Source organism: Sapajus apella, unplaced genomic scaffold (assembly GCF_009761245.1).
Source record: "Sapajus apella isolate SASKATOON/1434 unplaced genomic scaffold, GSC_monkey_1.0 scaffold49, whole genome shotgun sequence".
Taxonomy (NCBI): Eukaryota; Metazoa; Chordata; class Mammalia; order Primates; family Cebidae; genus Sapajus; species Sapajus apella.
In genome coordinates this window covers 10,271,455-10,292,706 of record NW_022436989.1, presented here as the reverse complement: position 1 = coordinate 10,292,706, position 21,252 = coordinate 10,271,455, and the positions used below count along the sequence as shown (strand labels likewise).

The window sequence follows — 21,252 nt, the reverse complement described above, 5'->3', positions numbered from 1 at the left end:
TCTTTTTCTCTAACAATCAGACAGGATCATAAGTGAACCTAGCAAAATATGGATTTGCCACAAACACATGTATAAGAGCTTTTATTCACATTCCTATATGGATAATCATTGACAGCTTCGGGAGCAGCCTGACAATTATATGGGCATATGGTTGTGTACATTTATGCTGGTACCTGATGTTCACTGAGTACCATGTTCCAGCTGTGGTGCTAAGGGCTTTACATGTGTTCTGTACTGTTTGTGTCTGTTTTCCTAGGTACCACCATGATTCACATTTCGTAGATGAAAAAACTGGATCTAGAAGTGGAACTTAGATCTAAATCCAGAGACTGAGCTTATAACCACCATGCCACACTGCCTTTCTTATCCCCTGTGTTAGTCCAGGTTCTCTAGAGGCACAGGATAAATAGGATAGATGTATATATGAAGGGGAGTTTATTAAGTAGTACTGACCCACAGGATCACCAGGCGAAGTCCCACAATAGGCCATCTGCAAGCTGAGGAGCAAGGAAGCCAGTCCCAGTTCCAAAACCTCAAAAGTAAGGAAGCGACAGTGCTGCCTTCAGTCTGTGGCTGAGGGTCCGAGAGCCCTGGCAAAGCACTGGTGAACCCAAGTGTCCAAAAGCTGAAGAACTTGGAGTCAGATGTTCAAGGGAAGGAAGCATCCAGCACAGGAGAAAGATGCAGGCCAGAAGACTCAGCCAGTCTGGGCTTTCCACATTCTTCTGCCTGCTTTTATTCCAGCTGTGCTGGCGGCTGATTAGATGGTGCCAACCAGATTGAGGTTGGGTCTGCCTCTCCATTCCACTGACTCAAATGTTAATCCCCTTTGTCATCACCCTCACAGACACACCCAGGAACAATACTTTGCATCCTTCAACCCAATCAAGTTGACACTCACTATTAACCATCACTTCCTCTGTTGGAACACATAAATAAATGATAAGAAATAACTGCTTACAATCGACAAAATACTGTGTGTGATAGTGGTGACATCGACACACTGTATCCAGCAGCAAGCCAGAAGATACTGATTACTTCAACTTGTTTTTTTTTTTTTTTTTTTTTGAGATGAAGTTTCGCTCTTGTTACCCAGGCTGGAGTGCAATGGCGCAATCTCGGCTCACTGCAACCTCCGCCTCCTGGGTTCAGGCAATTCTCCTGCCTCAGCCTCCTGAGTAGCTGGGATTACAGGCACGCGCCACCATGCCCAGCTGATTTTTTGTATTTTTAGTAGAGACGGGGTTTCACCATGCTGACCAGGATGGTCTCGATCTCTTGACCTCGTGATCCACCCGCCTCAGCCTCCCAAAGTGCTGGGATTACAGGCGTGAGCCACCGCGCCCGGCCCTTCAACTTGTTTTAAACAGAAATGCAGGGTTTGTTGTGTATTTCTATGATATGAGATTTTTGTTTGTTTGTTTTTGAGATACAACTCTTGCTTGGTTACCCAAGCTGGAGTGCAGTGGCACGATCTCTGCTCACCACAACTCTGCCTCTTGGGTTCAAGCCATTCTTCTGCCTCAGCCTCCCCAGTAGCTGGGATTACAGGTATACCACCACGCCCAGCTAATTTTTGTATTTTTAGTAGGGTCGGGGTTTCACCATGTTGACCAGGCTAGTCTTGAACTCCTGACCTCGTGATGTGCCCACCTTGGCCTTCCAAAGTGCTGGAATTACAGGCACAAGCCACCGTGCCCAGCCAATGTGTTTTTAAAATATATATTATATGTGCACTTATTGTATATTCATCCTATGGCAAAGACTTTATAGACATTTATTCTACTATTCAATTCTCACAACATGCTTCAATTTATAGATGCTTACCAGCCCATTTCCCAGGAGGATAAATGGAGGATGAGCAGTTTCACAACTAGTGCCAGGTCACACAGCTAGCAAACGATGCTCAAATTTTCTCTCTGACTCTTCCAACTATACTTCCAACCACAATGTGCTGGAAAAATGGAAATTGTAGGGCAATGGATACAGCTGGTAGTTCTCCTCTGCTCCTTTTCAGGAGCTCCTTTTCAAAATCAGTCAACTCCACATTAAATTATGTTGCTTCTGTTGAGCAGAGTCCAAATGCCTGTGTTGTTTTTTGTTTGTTTGTTTTGTTTTTTGGTTTTTGAGGTTTTTTTTTTTTTTTTTACAGCATTAAGATTTCCTTCATGGTTTTTTATACAACAGACCTGCCGTTCATGAGCAATACGTTCTTAGACCTTCATCCATCTTTACCTATTATTACCATAGGGCATATGTCCTCTCCTAAAATGGAATTAAATACAACTTACTAAAAATTCTTCTGTTCACAGTGAGGCATAATGAACAACAAAGCTGATTACTCTCCTTGGTTCCTTCACAAACAACATCACCTACCTCAGCCCCATATCCCATGTGGCACAAAGCTTAGCTTAGGAAAATTTCTGCATGTCCTGGATCCCTAATAACTCCATTAATTCTAAAAGTCTGCTGTGAGTGTCTCTGTTTGTGACTTAAATACGATTAATGATACACAACTTGCTGAAGAGAAATGAAGACAAATAACATTAGTGCCTTGAATGACACCACCAAGAAATTTCAGAAGTAAAACTGCTCATGGAATGTCCACAGTGAAGCTGGCTTTCACTGTGTACTACCTCAGTTGCAGTTTTAATAATTTTTTAGTAATAAAGGAAATATCTGTTTAATATGCTGGCATCTTAGAGAAGCATGACCAATATTTAAAATAGTGAGATGTGGCTGGGTACAGTGGCTTATGCCTGTTATTCCAGCACTTGGGAAGCCGAGGCAGGAGGATCACTTGACCTCAGGAGTTTGACACCAGCCTGGGCAATATAGCAAGACCTTGTCTCTACTAAAAATAAAAATAAACAAAATTAGCTGGGCATGGTGGCACTCGCCTTTAGTGCCAGTTACTCAGGAGGCTGAGATGGGAGGATTACCTGAGCCTGGGAGATGGTGGCTGCAGTAAACTATGATTGCACCACTGGCCTTCAGCCTAGGTGACAAAGAAAGACCCTGTCTCAAATAAAATAAAATAAACATAGGGCTGGGCATGGTGGCTCATGCCTGTAATCCCAGCACTTTGGGAGGCTGAGGTGGGTGGATTATGAGGTCAAGAGATCAAGACAATCCTGGCTAATATGGTGAAACCCCGTCTCTACTAAAAATACAAAAATTAGCTGGGCATGGTGGCACATACCTGTAATCCCAGCTACTCGGGAGGCTGAGGCAGGAGAATCACTTGAATCCAGGAGGTAGAGGTTGCAGTGAGCCAAGATCATGCCGTTGCACTCCAGCCTGGTGACAGAGTGAGAGACTCCATCTCAAAAAATAAGAATAATAAATAAAATTAAATAACAGTAAAGTAAAATAAAACAGTAAAATTGTGAGATGTAAATGAAAACAATGAAAGTTTTGTTTGAACTTTTCTTACATGCATGCTGTTTCCGTCTCTTTAAAGCATGAGACCCAATATTTTTCTGGGTGTCAGTGAAGGCTCTGCTCAATATAAGAAATGGTACTATGAATTGATGGTGGACCACACAGAGCCCTTTGTGACAGCTGAAGCAACTCACCTGCGAGTGGGCTGGGCTTCCACGGAAGGGTATTCTCCTTACCCTGGAGGGGGCGAAGAATGGGGTGGAAATGGTGTTGGAGATGACCTCTTCTCCTATGGATTCGATGGCCTTCATCTCTGGTCAGGTAGGTGCTATCCATTTTCTGTCATGGTGTTTTAGAAGGAGATCTTTTGCTCTTTCTGGGCATTTCTGAAAGCTATTGGTGCTGCTTCCATTGGGTACTTCTGTTGGGTATTAGTCAGAGACTTAACACTGAGATGATGAGTAAGAGTGTTGAGGAAAAAGCAGTATTGCACTAGGGGAAAAAGAAAACACAATTATAGTACGTTTCCAAGGGACTGCCTCGCTCATGACAATGCTGTGTATTTAAAGAGTAGATTTTAAATAAGAGTGTATTGCTTATGAACAATACTGTGTATTTAAAGTGTGCATTTGAAGGCATGAATGAACTGCAAGAGGCTTGTGAGTTTTCTGCTTTAATTGGTATGTTCAAAGCTTTAGCTGCCAAAGTAAAAGAACAAAAAACAAACCTTGGAAAATAATGGGAAGAAATAGACTAAGTTCAGCCTTCTGTTAGATAATATAATGGTGGGAAATCAATCATTTGTAAAGTGTAGTATGAGGACTCAGTCCATAATCAAATGACACTTTGTTTCAGAAGTATCAAATGTATTTCAGAAGTATTAAAATAAAGCAATAGGTCATTTCACCAGCTACCATCGCTTAGCTTTGCTGGTTGAGTATATATTAAAAATGAATACTATGTATTAAAAAATAATACTACTTTTCTTGGATTCATGAAGAAGTGGAGTTTGGTTAGCTCCAATTAAAAGCTTAGCTCTTGATTATGCAGATTTTTTTAGGTGTTAAAATTCATCTGGATTCTGCAGATGTATGCTTATATTAGTAAGGCTGCATTTGGCATCTAGTCCGAGTATGAGCTTGGCATAGTTTATAAATCATTTAGCATATAGAAAATACAGAAAGTTACCTTAAGTTATAAAGCTGAACTTTACCTCTTATTCAGTACAAATGATAGACATTTACGAATGCTTTATGGGCTTAATAGCTTGTGAAAAGTAAGAATTAGATTGAACTAAACCTAAGAGTTTGTGAAAAGTAAGAATTAAATTGAACTAAACCTAAGAGTTTATGGTGATGAGTTTATATCTAAAAGCACTTCATGTAGTTGTGTTTAACGATGATACTCACTGAATTGTTTCTTCGCTGAGTACCATTAGCTCAGTTGTCTAGAAGAGATAAAGCTGTATTTTGTTTTTTTGTGTGAATTTTAAATTTAATTTTTGTATTTTATTTATTTATTTATTTTGAGACAGAGTCTTGCTCTGTTGCCCAGGCTGGAATGCAGTGGAACAGTCTCGGCTCATTGCAGCCTCTGCCTCCTGGGTTCAAGTGATTCTCGTGCCTCAACCTCCTGAGTAGCTAGGGCTACAGGCTTGCACCACCACGCCTGGCTAATTTTTTAGTATTTTTTAGTAGAGTTGGGGGTTTCACCATGTTGGCCAGGCTGGTCTCGAACTCCTGGCCTCAAGTGATCTGCTCGCCTTGGCTTCCCAAAGTGCTGGGATTACAGGTGAGCCACTGTGCCCAACCTGAATCTGTATTTTGCATATTTCGTCTAACCTCTGAGGAATGTGGTTGGCGTCCTCACAGGACTGTAGACTGCTTTGTACAAAGGTGACCTGTGCCAGTCAGACCACAGTCACAGTACCTTGTTCCCATAGTAAAAATTTTCCTGCTGACCAGCCAGAGAGAAAGAGCCTTAACTTCAGAAGGCCTATTAAACACGAAATAGGGCTAATGTCCATTTCATAAAACGTTTTATCTATAATCCTTTAGATATTATCACCCTTGCCTTCTAGCTCCTAGTATTGCTCTGCAGGAAATAAATACTCAAATGAATAAATGAAATATGTTAACTTGTTTTCTCATTACACAGAGATTAGATTTTAAAAAATTGATTAACAATGTCAAGTTGCTTTCACTTACTCTATCCATATAATAACGTATTTTACTATTTTTGTTTTGTATTCAATTTGAAATTTTCTTTCAATACATTAAAAGTACCTGGTTCTTAGGCAATTGAATTGTATGCATTATGCCTTTTATTACAAAGTATCTGTTAAATAGAACAATAACAACAACAAAAAAATTAGTAAATCTTTGGACATGTACCAGAAAGGATGGTAGGCAGTGGAATTTCAGGAGAAAAGCATCCTGAAATTTTATTTATTTTTTTAAATGGCAAGGAAATACGCACCATATCATGCCTGTAGCTGAAAAGTTTTCTCTTAAGCCACTGGGGGTCTATTAAATGCTTTGCTAATTTTAGATTCATAGTCAACAAAGACAAATCTAAGTTAGTTGGAATCTGAGTTTCAAAACTTGAATTCGTAGTAACAGATAACCTTCTTGGGGGTCATTCCCCTATTCCTTTTCTTAATGGTTGATGTACAATTTAAAGTATCAGTTATCAGTGACTTCTAGGATAGAGCACATTCTCTGCCACTTAACATTTCGTAATTGGAGAGTGGCAGTATTTCTTGCAACGAGGATTGGGCTCAAAAGCAAAAGTCTTCTCTTCAATGTAAACGTTGCGGTGTTGCCACGTTTACTCTCTGTCGATACAGAACTGGATTTTGGGAATCCAGGTCGCAGGTGTCTAAAAGGACCAAAAGCTTGAAAAATCTTGGTGCTTTTAGAGAATTTAAATACAGAAGTAGTGTGGAGGAATGCACAGGAAAGATGGGTACAGGTTTCTAGTACAGGATCTACGAAGCTATCATATCCCTCAAACTGAGCAATATATTTGATTATAGTAAATATCTTTTTAATAACATTTCTATTCACTACAGATCTTGGTACAAACAAGAAGCCAGACCTTTCTCTGTATTGCTTTTATATGATTCTTTTAAAAAGCTGCCTTTATTATATTCAGGGAATTCTGAAAGAGACATTTGATGGTAAATGTATTACCTATGGATTTGAATATTGGTAAAACAAGAAGTGTCCACATTTTAAAAAATAAGTATTCTCTACTACTGGGATTTCATATTTTAAAAAATAGGTTTTCTTCACTACTGACATGTTAAATATGTTCTTGGTAAAGATATTGGCATGCTAGAAATAAAAAGAGTTATTAAAAATACAAAGCATGTATCACAGTCTGTTTTTGTCTTTGCTCACATTGAAGGATTTGATTAGGTTTGTGAGCATGCGTGTTTGGGAGGACATTCCCTTCTCTTCTTCCAGTGTGCAACGAGAAGCAGATGATCTTGGGACTAATTCGTAAAGGAGTCCTTAGAATCAGGAATGGGCTTGGACCATAGGTTGGTCTTGCCAGGGCAAGAAATAACATTTATCAAATATCATTTTCATGCCCCCGGTTATATCCTGCTTTACTTAAGAAGCCAACCAAGATCTTGTGTGAAATAAATGTAATTGTAAAACAAAAACCATTTGGCCTATAGCTATTTCATAATAAACAACGCACCGCAGGAATGAATGATCACGTTTTCTGCTTTCCTTATCTTTATGTATTTTTATTTTAAATTGATAGAACAAAGGGAGTTTCGCATTTGAAAAGGGGACTGACATGAAGTACCTGCTGTGCCTGCTTCTGTTACTTGTAAAACATTATTCGTCAGAATAATTAAACAAGGTGATGGCTATTTGGTGTTCTGTTTATAAGACCTCAAAATTAAGATAGGTTAAGTAATTTGGTTATGGTCTTACAAGTAGTAGATGGTAAGGTATCTATTTGAAGTCCCTGGAGATGTTCCTTTGATATCATTACATAATCTGCTCTTAGGTAATTTCCGCATCAGTTGCCATTTATCTACTTGCAGAAATTTCTGTGTATCAGAAGGTCCATTTTCCAACATAGATAGCAGTCTGACTCCTGAAATAATTTTTTTTTTTTTGACAAAGGGTATAACATATAACATCTGTTTACATTCAAGATTTATTCCTTCTGGTGTTATGCGTTGGCTTGTCACTACATATTCAAATCTTTTGACTTTGGCTCTGAAGACGATTCTCTGAGATAAAAAATAAATGACCTTCCTTAATGTTTTTTCCCCCAATAGGTTGTATTGCTCGTACTGTAAGCTCACCAAACCAACATCTGTTAAGAACGGATGATGTCATCAGTTGCTGTTTAGATCTCAGTGCCCCAAGCATCTCATTCCGAATTAATGGACAACCCGTTCAAGGAATGTTTGAGAATTTCAACATCGATGGCCTCTTCTTTCCAGTTGTTAGTTTCTCTGCAGGAATAAAGTTAGTATGTCTATGTTATTGGTCTCTTTCCTTTCTCCTTTCTCATACCTCCACAGAAGACTCTACACTGCCACTGCCTTGCTTCTCTAATCCTTATTTCTCTCTCCTGGGCATCTGTCCTCAGTGCCTTTTGCCTGTGCCTTGAAGGAAGAGGTAAGGCTCACCCAAGAAGGGCAACTTGCAAGGCTGAATGTTTTGTGTATGAATCCCAGTGTGGGCAGTCTCCCTCAAATTTTCTGAACTATTTCAAGATTTTTATTTTGGTTCATTTAATTAGATGAAATGAGCAAGGCTGCTTAAAAAATATTGCTTATTTTCTTATATTTTCATTAATTTTCCTTTTTAAGCCATGGCTCCTCACCCAATTGCACACCCCCTTATTTCAACAGAAATTAAGCATTGTTTTTGTTGATGAGGCCCAGATGGCTTTCTTCAGTGTTTCCTCTCCACCTTTATTCTTTTTATTTCTTTATTCTCTGCCCATGGTCAACTGCGCCAAGATCGTTTCCTCACACTCTTTCCTTTTATGCTATTACCAGAAGGAAAGAAATTAAAATGATAATCCATTGTAGTTCTGCAAATAAAACCTTAATAAATGTGGTGTGTTATAGGTAACTACTCTGTCATTTACTTTTACACACACACACACACACACACACCTGTACACTTTGAATGACTCACTTTATTTTAGTTACAATTCTCCCAGGAATAATTCCTAGTTATAACGCATCCTATTGAAGAAGGAACAGAGTAATCATGAACTATTAACTATCCCTGTACCAGTTACTTTTTTTTTTTTTTTGATGTATTTATACAAATTATGTTTCTACAAGCTTCTGGAATGTTTTAACATTTTCATTTTTCTTCACTTTTCTTTGCTTTTGTTTATTTATTTTTGGACTAGACCTGATACACAAATTAGAAAAAGAATTATGGCCAGGTGCGGTAGCTTGCCCCTGTAATCCCAGCGCTTTGGGAGGCCGAGGTACAAGGATTGCTGGAAGCCAGGAGTTTCTGACCAGCTTGTTAAACACAGTGAGACCCTATCTCTGTGAAAGGTTTTTTTTTTTTTTTTTTAATTGGCACCTAGTGTTATATGCCTGTAGTCTTAGCCACTTGGGAGGCTGAGTTGGGAGGATCACTTGAACCCAGGAGATAGAGGCTGCAGTAACCTGTGACTGTGACACTGTACCCCCACCTGAATAACAGAGACCTTGACCCCCCAAAAAAATAATTACAAGGAAAATGAAAAATTTAAATTTATTTTTGTAAACCCAAGAGCCCTAGAGTATCACTTAACTGTTTCAAAAAGCGTTGTTCCAAGGAACTCAGACTAAAATAGGTTTGCTTAAATGAGCAGACTGTATAAAACATTTTAGTAAGTTCTTTTTTGTTGTTGTTGAAATTGATAAACAATAAGCAATAAGGTTACCTGCTTTCTTCAAGTTGAAGTGACCTCTGAATCTCCTTTAAAGCGGCAGTCCCCAGTCTTTTTGGCCCTAGGCACTGGTTTCATGGAAGACGATTTTTCCATGGGCCGGGACCAGGGTTGAAGGTGGGGAAGGTTTCAGGATGAAACTGTTCCAGCTCAGATAGATCATCAGCATTAGTTAGATTCTCATAAGGAGTGGGCAACCTAGATCCTTCACAGGCACAGTTCACAATAGTGTTTGCACTCCTATGAGAATCTAAGGCCACTGCTGATCTGACAAGAGGCAGAGCTCAGGCAGTAATGCTAGCTTGCCCACACAGCTCACCCCCTTCTGTGCAGCCTGGTTCCCAACAGTCCACAGACTGGAACCCATCACGGTCTGGGGGCTGGGGACCCCTGCTTAAGAGAATCTCATTAGGAAATTGGACATTGCAAAGTGACTGTTTTTTTCTCATTCCTGTGAAGTCTGGTAATATTAAGCATGTAGATATTTAGATCAGGTCTTTATCTGTTGATGACTTGGGCACTTTGGGACATTAAGTGACCAGTTATTATGGACATGCACTTCATTCCCGTAAGAATGTGGTGCATGTGCCTTTCATTATTTCTCTAGTGGGGGATGTCATCACTGACCCATTAATTAACTGAAGCTGGTTTTCTCTCCTGATGACTATGATGTCCTCATGTTTTACCTTTTATAATTAGAGGTCCTTGAATTCTAAGGTGATCACATTATGCTGGTACTTAGGAGCAAATGTGGCTTCTGATAAAATTACTTTTATACTAAGAATTTTTTCCTAATGGTTTGTTAAGTAGAAAACTTCAATGTACACCAGAGATAAAATTGACTGTAACATGCATCCTTTTTAGGGTACGCTTTCTGCTTGGGGGGCGACATGGAGAATTCAAATTTCTTCCTCCACCTGGGTATGCGCCTTGTTATGAAGCTGTTCTGCCAAAAGAAAAGTTGAAAGTAGAACACAGCCGAGAGTACAAGCAAGAACGAACTTACACACGCGACCTGCTGGGCCCCACGGTTTCCCTGACACAAGCTGCCTTCACACCGATCCCTGTGGATACCAGCCAGGTACCAAGATCAATCGTTTGTATTGAGCCATTCTGACACGGCTTTCACACTTGGACCACAACCCATAGGAATGCCTTTCACAGTAATACAATTGTGCAATTGACATGTAGGACTGAAACAAGTCTCATAAAATAATACTTACCTTTACCATTTCCACTCATTTTCTGTTGTATTCTATGGTTTTTGTTGTTGTTGTTGTCAATTTGTTTTTTTGAGATGGAGTCTCACTCTGTTGCCCAGGCTGGATGGAGTGCAGTGGTGCAATCTTGGCTCACTGCAACCTCTGCCTTCTGGGTTCCAGCGATTCTCCTTTCTCAAGTAGCTGGGATTACAGGAGTCGGCCGCCATGCCCGGCTAATTTTTGTATTTTTAGTAGAGATGGGAATTCATCACATTGGCCAGGTTGGTCTCGAACTCCTGACCTCAGGTGATCCACCCACTTTGGCCTTTCAAAGTTCTGGGGTTACAGGCATTAGCCACCACACCCAGCCTCTGTTTTATGTTTTAAGAAGTTTTCCCGGCCGGGCACGGTGGCTCACGCCTGTAATCCCAGCACTTTGGGAGGCCGAGGTGGGTGGATCATGAGGTCGAGATCGAGACCATCCTGGCCAACATGGTGAAACCCCGTCTCTACTGAAAGTACAAAATAATTAGCCAGGCGTGGTGGTGTGTGCCTGTAGTCTCAGCTATTCAGGAGGCTGAGGCAGGAGAATTGCTTGAAACTGGAAAACGGAAGTTGCAGTGAACCAGGATTGCACCACTGCACTCCAGCCTGGCGATAGAGAAAGACTTTCAAAAAAAAAAAAAAAAAAAAAAAAAAAAAGAAGTTTTCCCAACCCAATAAACTGATTCTCTAATGTACTAACAGATTACAACCTGAAATGTTAAAAACACTGTTCAGGGTTGTCTTTAAAGTTTTATTTAAAAAATAATTAATATTACTCAGTTTATAAAGTGCATATTATACTTTTAAAAATAGTCAATAATAGCAACGGATAGAACTTAGTGATGAAAATCATAAAAGAAATTTGAAGGTATAATACTGCTAAGATGATTTCATCTCTGGGGTAATTACTGCACTTGCAGTAACATCATATAGATGTGGCACACACTGATTTTTGAGTGTACTTGTTAAGTTCCTAACCTTTTTGACACTAGGCACTGGTATCCTGGAAGGCAATTTTTCAGTGAAACAGTGGGCTGGGGTTGAAGGTGGTTACAGTTTCCAGACGAAACTGTTCCACCTCAGATCATCAGGCATTAGATTCTCAAAAGGAGTGCACAGCCAAGATCCCTCACAGGCACAGTTCACAATAGAGTTTGCACTCCAATGAGAATCTAAGGAGAATATAGAGAAAGATGAGGATACTGTATAGGAAATAGGAGTTTTTAATGATTTCCTCCTTCGATACAATTACGTAGAAAATATTAACTGACCTTATCTTGCGGATAGATTAATATCATCAGCTCTAGAGTCAAAATGCCTGGCATCAAGTGCCTACTCTTCCCTTGGGGGAGCTGTTTACCTTGTTTATTGGGATGCTGAGAATACGTTTCCATAGTTAATAGACACCATATTACTTGGCAAATAGGCACCCAGCAAATGTCAGCCATTATTCCCCTTTTTCTGTTTCATATATGTAATGGAGTTCCGAAGTTGGCAATAAATTAAATATTGATTTATGTTGATGGTGAAGTAGCTTCAGTGAGGTTGGTTAGATACTGAAAGTTGGTTTATTAGTTTTTAAAGAGCAAAGACATTGTTTCTGAAGTCTGAAGTTGAATGACTACCATGCCTCAGAAGCTTCGCTTGCTTAGCAATCAGATGTTCAGTTCCTTGAATCCAATTTCTTGTGCCCCTTTTATATATCATGTTGTTAAAATGAACATGCCAATGTTGTTCATGGCCAAAATTCAGTCTGCATTGCCCACTGCTAAAACGTGGGAGGATACGTATAATGGTACCTAAGTTTATAGGAAAAAAGATTTGGGAGGCTAGAAATGGACAATTAGATTATGTCATTGTAGAACCTTAAGGATTACCTGAGACCCAGATAACCTTCATCAGGGAAAGGAAACACTCATCACCTGCTTCTCATGGAAATGACACCTCGTCATTGGGCACTGGGGTTACTTGCCCACTCTGTGTGTTGCGGGATGAGCTGTGGGGTCACACAGAAGTGCTTTATCAAGATGTAAACAACCCATCCATCTCTTACCAGATGTTCTCTATGAACATTACAGCTCTTCCTTTCAATGGTGACATGTAAAGATTTTTTTTTCATTTCTGTGAGGCTTATATTTAGAAACCACTAACAATAACAGAGTAGGGGAAGACATCAATCACTGCAGTCAGACATTTACCTGCTCAAAGATCCAATGGATTATAATGTGGGCACTGGGTTGTCTTTACCTTGGCTTATGAATGCTGGCCCGGTGGGTGTAAGAGCTTTGGGGTGGTTTCTCATTTTAAATAACGCATTCTTTGGTAGTTGCTCCATGTCCATTAAACATCTTTCGGTTGTCCCCACCAATACTCCAATTTTTTTTGTGGCTCATAAATTGATTTGGAAACCTAAGTTGTCAAAAAAAAAAAAAAAAAGCCCGCAAATTTATTTAAAGAATGGCATGAAATAGATGGCATAGAACTTTGTTATATGATTATTTTAATGGTTTATGAGGCAGTTTCATTCAGTTTGCAGTGAAGACTGTGGGCACCGCGTCTTATTGCATTCGTCTCCGATGTGTCTTTTCTTTTTCTTTCTGTAAATTTTAGATCGTGTTACCTCCTCATCTAGAAAGAATAAGAGAAAAACTGGCAGAGAATATCCATGAGCTCTGGGTTATGAATAAAATTGAGCTTGGCTGGCAGTATGGTCCGGTACGTAATTTTGAAATTTATTTTTGGATTCTGTTAATACATCTTTCTGAAAACATAGCTTTTTCTCCCTTTTCCTGCTCTGAGGTGACATCAATCAATTGGATGGATTTTTTTCCCCGTACACATTAGTTTTTGTGCAGTTTTGCTTTACCACATTATTATAGTAAATGGGGCTGACGGCTGTTATTGTCAGGTTCACTGAAGGATGGTCTAGCTGCCCAGACAATTGAAACTTATCAGTCTTTGGGCTGAAAGTTCTATTTTCAAATCGAGGTTAACATATACAGATAATAGGCATTGATTTTTAAGCCACTTAAAAAAACCCTCGGTGAAATTGAAAGTGAAAACTGAAAATGGAAAGAAATAAGGCAGCATTTCTTATAAGAAACATCCCTTGCTGAACGTTCCTTTTCTCTCATCCTACTTCTGTGTGGAAGCAGATCTGCGGGCAGTGGTTAATGGTTGGTTCACAGGTAGAATGAAGACTGAGAAATCATGATTGCACGTGTTTCTAAGTGATATTTTACTGAATATCTTAGTTTACAACTTAATAAAATTTAGATTTAAAACAACTTCCTGTGTAATCCTAGCATATATCATGTACTTATTTTCATCAAAACCATGGTAATACCTTCATTTTAATGATATTATACGAAGTGTCCCAAAGGCTGTAACACTTTCTTATACCTGACTGAATATAGAAATTAATGTATTGACCCATCATAATTCATTGCATTGAGCTCTAAATAATAATTATTATTAATGTTAGTAGTAGCATCATGTGATACTTCACACTACTCAGTAGCATTGATATATTTATTCAGTGTTTTGCATCCTGACATACAGATTATTAGGTTAAAGTGTCATTACAGTGAACTGGGTTGTGTTACTAAGTCAGTTGTACTTGTGATGACCTAGCAGATAGTTCTTGCTGTTGTTAAATGCCTTGGCAGGCATCGCATAGCTTAGTGAGTAGCAGCTCCAAGGCTGGAATCAAGGTTTTCTAAGACAGAGTTTAGAAAGTGACTGCAAGTCACTATAAGGCTTGCTGAAGCATGACCAGAAAATGGGATGCTTTTATTAACTAAATGATAGACATTTGTTACACCAGCAAACACTTGGGTACCTAGTTTTGTGCTACATTCATCAGTTCTTTTTTCTTTTTTTGGGGGGGGGGGGGACGGAGTTTCGCTCTTGTTGCCCAGGCTGGAGTGCAGTGGTGCGTCTTGGTTCACTGCAACCTCCACCTCCCAGGTTCAAGTGATTCTCCTGCCTCAGCCTCCCAAGTAGCTGGGATTACAGGCACCTACACAGACTAATTTTGTATTTTTAGTAGAGACAGGATTTCACCATGTGGCCAGGTTGGTTTCGAACTCCTGGCCTCAGGTAATCCGCCCGCCTCAGCCTCCCAAATTGCTGGGATTACAGGCTGGATTACAAGTGTGCCTGGCCTCATCAATTCTTAAAATTGAAGGACATGTATAAATGCCAAATAAAAGACTGAACTATCTATTAGTCAGTTGGACCAGAGAAACTACAAGTGCGTAAGTAATCAATCACCAGAGGAATTACAGGTAACGTTCTGCAGAAGTTTCAAACATAGGAATAATTAGACTCCAAGAAGATTTAAAAAAAAGTTAACATAAAAAACAAACAAAATGTAAAACAACAGAACCCCATATTGTAATAGCAAATATTTTACTGGGCTTCCAAGACGATCTCTATTGCAAACTCAGTAAGTTCACCTAGATGATTTTGTTTTGCAGTGAAACCTTAGGAAGCGTAGGTGTGTTTCTTCTTTAAGAACTGACTGAAATATAAGGTCTCATTGATTCTTCCAGTTAAATTTAGTTGTGTGTAATACCATACATCTTATTCCTGTCATGTTCAAAACACTCTTCGAGTTTTCAGATACTGACAGATAATATGGTACCGCAGAGCCGGGAAGCTCACAATTGACCCAAGTTAACCTTTGCTGGGTCTGAGGCCAACTGAGGCAACACTGGGCTTGATGTACCTATTGGGGAGACACCAACCCCTTGGTCTGCTGCTGTTGCATTAGTATCTGCATCTTTCCTGGTGCCGGAAATGTTCTCTCATCTAACGTATGATTTGCAGCCTGCTGCTTTTCCAAGATCTTCCCTGAAACTCCTTTGTGTGCAGTAGTTATAATCCTTGACCTGCGATCTGTCTTATTCTAGACTAAGATAGGTGCCTATTACTATGTTGATTTCATAAATTCTTTAACATTTTAAATGATGTTTTGAAGTATTCAAGTATTTTTTGGGTGGAGTAATTTATACTTAGCTGCCCAGCATGCTGGATTTTTTGTTTGTTTTTTTGAAGAAGTTATAGTTTCTTTGGGATATATTTCCCAGGAGCATAGTGCAAGGGCTCTATTTTATGGAATAACAAGGCAGATCCATCTGTCATTTATTTTTCCCTTTAACATTGATTGTATGTCTACTATTTGCCCGGGGTGTATAATACTGGGGACCCAATTTTGAAAAGACCTTGACTTTTAAGGTGTTGTGTTTGCCTTCTTGGCTTTTCCTGTTTAATTGAATGATAGCTAGGCAAACAATTACAGAGTAAAGAAGAAATATTTAGCTCTTTCCTGGGAAATCAGGCAAGGCTTCCAGGAGGAAGTAAATATTTGGTCCAAGGCTGAGGGATGGGTCCAAGATGGCTGGCAATCAGAGCGCATGACCGTGTGGTAGGCAGGAGGACCAGGCATGTGTAAAAGTGAGAGGCAGAAGAGACAGGACATCTGCCATGACCTTTCAGTAGTGCAGTGTTGCAAGAGGACACCTCTTTTGCGGTGCAGACTAGAAGAGGTGGGAAGCCAGGCCATTTGGGAAGGAAGTGTGTCACAAAAGACTTTGGGAAGAATGTGATTTTATTCTGTAGGGGACTAAAGAGCATTGAAAAATGCTTAGCTGGGAGGTGACAGACTTATGCCTGCTTTCGAAAGAAGCTCTGCTGTGAACGTGGAAGAGTAGAGAGCCTGGAGTCAGGAAGAGGGACCGGGAGAGGACACAGGGACCCCAGGTGACAGGTGACTCAGAACCCTGCAGCAGGAATGGAGAGATGTGATTTCAGGAGATGTTTCAGTGTTCACGTATGGGATACAGTAGGAGAAGGAAGGGAATCTGGGCAGATAGCTGGTTTGGCTTAGACACTGGAGGAGATGGTGGTGTTGGTTATTCTCTGGTATAGAGAGTAGAGGCAAAGTAGAGATGACCTAAATGGGGAGATTATCTCCGGATTCAGGCACATTCGTTTTACAAATGTTCACTTTGTGTTTCATTTGTAGGGTTAGAGATTGAGAGTTTAAATTACATAACTCAATTTCATCTTCAGAGTTATGCAATGAAATAAGTCTACCTAATATATGCTTCTATACAAGTCTTGTTCATTTGTAATGATGACCGGAAAGAAAGGAATAAATACATCATTTCTAACTTGGTGACTGTAGCAGACTTAAAACAAAAAATCTCACTCATATTTGTGTCCTTGTTATGTGGCATTCATAGGACCTGGTAATGATGCCCATGAAGTAATTTGCTCCCTGACAGCATATGGCTGCTATCTGGGTGCTGCCGCAGCATTAATGCCGATGCAATTTAGGTCTCTGAGAAGATAACAAACCTAATTATGAATGCAAGGAGAGAGAACATCTTTCTCATTAATTCATTCCTAAAACCTTGCGTTTAGTTTAATGTGATTGCTAATATACAGTTTCAAGGATTAATATAAAAACTACCTGCATAGGATGCTAATGGATTTTGTGAAGGTGATAGGGTAATTTGTGAGATCAGGAGGTAACTTGCAGGGGGTAAAATGAACAGCCAGAACCACCTCAAAGTGTGTATGTCTGTCAGTCCTGTCATTAATTGATGCCTGCAATCAGTTTGGTTCTACACTGGAAATTTACTACGAATTAAAACTAAGTCATTACCACACCCTTCTCACACAGAATTTATTTCAATTTATAAAACGTGTCAAGCGCCTACTCATACCAGGCATGTTTTAGGTGTTTGGAACACATCAAAGAACAAAAGAGACCAAAATGTGTGCATTTTTGATCTTCTAATTCAGGGAGACAGACAATAGCCCAATAATTCAATAAATCCAATCTGTTAAAAGGCGTGTGGACAAAAAAAAAAAAAAGAGTAGGGTGGGCAGGAAGACTGTCCTAATTAGGCAACTGGGCAGGGTAAACCTCACCAGGAAAGTAAGATGTAAACAGATGCTGCCAGGAGCTGAGTGAGTGAGCCTGTGGAATCTGGGGTAGGAGCGTGCATGGCGGGGGCTCGTGGAAGCTCTGCCAAACAGAAGGGAAGGAACATGGATAATGCCAGCTTTTACCAGTGACCTCAGATGCTCACTGCACCTGCGAGGTTGTGGAGGCAGGTTTGCGGGGGTGGTGATCTGGGTGTTGCTTCTTGCCTTCCGCCTCTGCTTTCCACCACACGAATTCCATTGCTAGTGCCTGGCACTGGAGACGATTCTATGTCAATTTCCTGTCCTGTTTCAGGTTAGAGATGACAACAAGAGACAGCACCCATGCCTGGTGGAGTTCTCCAAGCTGCCTGAACAGGAGCGCAATTACAACTTACAAATGTCACTTGAGACCCTGAAGTGAGTTTCCCAACTTTTTCTATTTTCCTATCTGCCTTACCTGGAAACAGACAACAAACAAACAAACAGAAAACCACCTCTTGATGTTATATGTTAATTCAGCTATGAAGTGATTTTTGTGAAGAATAGTAAAAAAGTTATTTCCACTGAAATTATTTTACCAGGGACCTGGAACATAAAATTTGAACCTCATTTCAAATTCTAGAATTTGGGCTCACATACAGAGTCATGAGCTGCCTAACAGCATTTGACTCAATGATGGACTGTATATATGATGGTGGCCATGAGATTATAATAGAGCTGACAAATTCCTATCGCTTAGGACAGCATAGCTGTCATACTTCCTAGTGTAATGCATTATCTTGTCTTTATTTAGATGCCCAAATACTTGCCATTGAAGTACAGTTCTCTTCAGTATTTGGTGAAGTAACATGTACAAGTTTGTAGCCTAGCAGCAATAAGTTATGTTGTATAGCCTAGGTGTGTAGCAGGCTCCAGGATCTAGGTTTGGACAGGTAGACTGTGTGATGTTCACATAATGATGAAATTGCTGAAGGACCCATTTCTCAGAGTATGTCCCCATTGTTAAGTAATGCCTAACTCTATATCCTCAAGGATGCAGATTATCATGGAAATACACACGCTAGGCATGAGTGAGTTTAGGGTCTACTAGGAACTTAAAAGAAAGAGTAACATATATACATCAAGTAAATTGAGAACCCAAAGGTTAAAAATGACAAGGTTTGCTTGTAATAAGGAATGCATAATAAGCCCTGTGTCCTGAGTGCTTGGATTCAGCACCTCTGTTCTTCCTTTGTGCCCTTGACATGAGGTTTGTATATTTAGCTTAGGAATTCATGGCAGCTCATTATTTCTTCATCTTTTACAACAAAATGTTTTATTGAAAGGTCATGGTCTAACATAATTTAAATTTGCATTGCATTCCCTATCATTTTAGCAATTGACAGCTAAGCCAGCTATTGCAGAGAGTAAATTCTGGAGTGTAGAAATCTCTGTATTTGCATTCAGCATGTTGTGCCTTTGACTGTTACATGTAATCCAATGTCATTCCTACCAGCTGCTGGTGGCTGGTTTGGTTCATCTTCAGACGGCACCTACTGTGGTTTTATTCTCTCTGGTGAATGTAAATCACCCTCTTCGCAAGCAAATTCTTCACACTTCTTTGTTGATTTTCTCTTTTGTTTCTTTTTTTTTGAGATGGAGTCTTGCTCTGTTGCCTAGGCTAGAGTGCAGTGGTGTGACCTCAGCTCGCTGCAACCTCTGCCTCCTGGGTTCAAGTGATTCTTCTGCCTCAGCCTCCTGAGTAGCTGGGATTACAGGTGCGCGCCACCTCGCCTGGCTAATTTTTGTATTTTTGGTAGAGATGGGGTTTCACCATGTAGGCAGCCTTGTCTTGAACTCCTTATCTCATGATCCACCCACCTCGGCCTCCCAAAGTGTTGATTTTCTTATAGCTAGTTTATATGATGGACTGATTTTTATTTATTGATTGGTTGATTGATTTACACATCAAATTAGGGGAAAACACCCATACTTCTCTAAGATTTATGCCATCCCCAATTCCAGTGGTTTAGAGTAGGTACAGTACTTTCGTTCTATATTTCCTTTATTCACTTATTTAGTTGGCAGGCCCCAGAGCAGAGTAGGTAAGAACGTAGACTCTGGAGTTGGGTCGTCTGGGCTTAAGGGCTTGTTCCACCAAGGGAATATGGCTGGTGTCACTCAACTTCTCTGAACCTTAGGTTTTCTTCTCCTTAGTAAAATTAGGATTATAATGCATTTGCTTCATGGAATTATTATAGGGACTAGCTGATAGGGTATTGATAAAGCCTTTAACACCGTATTTCTGACAGAGGAAGCACAGTCTAGGTTTTTTGTTTGTTTGTTTAATAAATATATCATGGGAAGGATGAACAGCTTCATTTGTTTAAATCTTTAGAAGTTCTAAATAACAAATAAGCAAGAAATTACTCCAGAATATCCCTTATTTTGGGTTGAGGAGTGTTTTAATCAAATGTAAATTTTGGATGCTGTGTCTGTGATTTGTTTTCTTATGTAAATTGTTGACAATGACAACTTACTTTAGACTTGCATTTTCATCTGGGTTCCCTACAGCACTGTAAAATCGTGACACTCTCAGAACAGCACCGCTTGGCAGAGCATGCCTGCCAGACGCCCTTCATGTGATCAGTGTTACCAAACGTTCAGTTTCTGGTTTAGTTTGCATTATTTTCCAAATTCCAGATCTTAATTTCGGAATAAACAGCTCACATTTTAGAAATAATTGATAGAAGGATTTTAATCAACATATAATACACTTTCATAGAATTTATTTCTTTGGAAGTTAACAAAAATATAGTGACACTACAATGATACGATGTTTTTCTCCTAGCAAAGTATTTTTCCTGAAAATTATTTTTAGGTGATGTACTGTGCTTGTACATGTATGTGGCAAAGGGTGGGAGGAACAGGAGGGACCCAGGACATAGGAATGGAGAGGAAAGCAATATGGAAGGGAGACAAATAACAGATAAGGGGAGAGGCGGAGCAAGGGAGCAAGCTGGTTTCTCATACCTCTGTTGCCTCCTCTCCCCCCAACCCCGTCCCCCTCCCCTTCCCTTCCCTTACTTTCCCTTCTTCTCCTCCTTCTCCTTCTCCCTCCTGTTCCTAATCTCCCTCTCCCTCTCCTTCTCCTTGTCCCTCTCCTTCTCCCTCTCCTCCTTCTCCTTCTCCCTAATTTCCCTCTCCGTCTCCTTTTTCCTCTCCTTCTCCAACACTCAGTTAATGTATATTGTACCCATTAAGTAATTTCTCATCATCTACTCCCTTCCAATCCCCTCACTCTTCCAAGTCTCCATTATCTATAATTCTACTCTCTCTGTCCATGTATACACATTTTTTAACAGCTACTTATGAGTGAGAACACAGGTATTGCCTTTCTGGGTCTAGCTTATTTCAGTTAAGATAATAATCCCCAGTTCTAATCAGGTTGTTACAAAAGACATGATTTCATTCTTCTTTACAGATGAATAATATTCCATTATGTGTATATACCACATTTTCTTTATCCATTCATCTATTGATGGACACTTAGTTTCTTCTGTTATCTTTGCTGATGTGAATAGTGCCACAATAAACATACAAGTGCAGGTGTCTTTTTGATATATCAATTTATTTTCCTTTGGGCAGATATCTAATAGTAGGATTGCTGGATTGAATGGTAGTCTTATTTTTAGCTCCTTGATACATTTCTATGCTATTTTTTAATAGAGACTGCACTAATCTACATTCCCACCAATAGTGC

The 21,252-nt window shown here is 39.8% G+C and overlaps 1 protein-coding gene across 12 annotated transcripts in view; it reads left to right on the top strand.

Annotated features, from left to right (window-relative positions):
• The window catches only part of RYR2 (ryanodine receptor 2), a 784,407-nt gene that overhangs the window by 445,242 nt on the left and 317,913 nt on the right, over positions 1-21,252 (top strand). For all 12 annotated transcript variants that reach the window (XM_032242431.1, XM_032242430.1, XM_032242419.1 and 9 more), the window contains 5 exons: positions 3,464-3,705; positions 7,691-7,883; positions 10,186-10,402; positions 13,179-13,283; positions 17,824-17,927. In XM_032242431.1, coding sequence (XP_032098322.1) covers positions 3,464-3,705; positions 7,691-7,883; positions 10,186-10,402; positions 13,179-13,283; positions 17,824-17,927 — 861 coding nt within the window. The remainder of the gene's footprint in view (positions 1-3,463; positions 3,706-7,690; positions 7,884-10,185; positions 10,403-13,178; positions 13,284-17,823; positions 17,928-21,252) is intronic.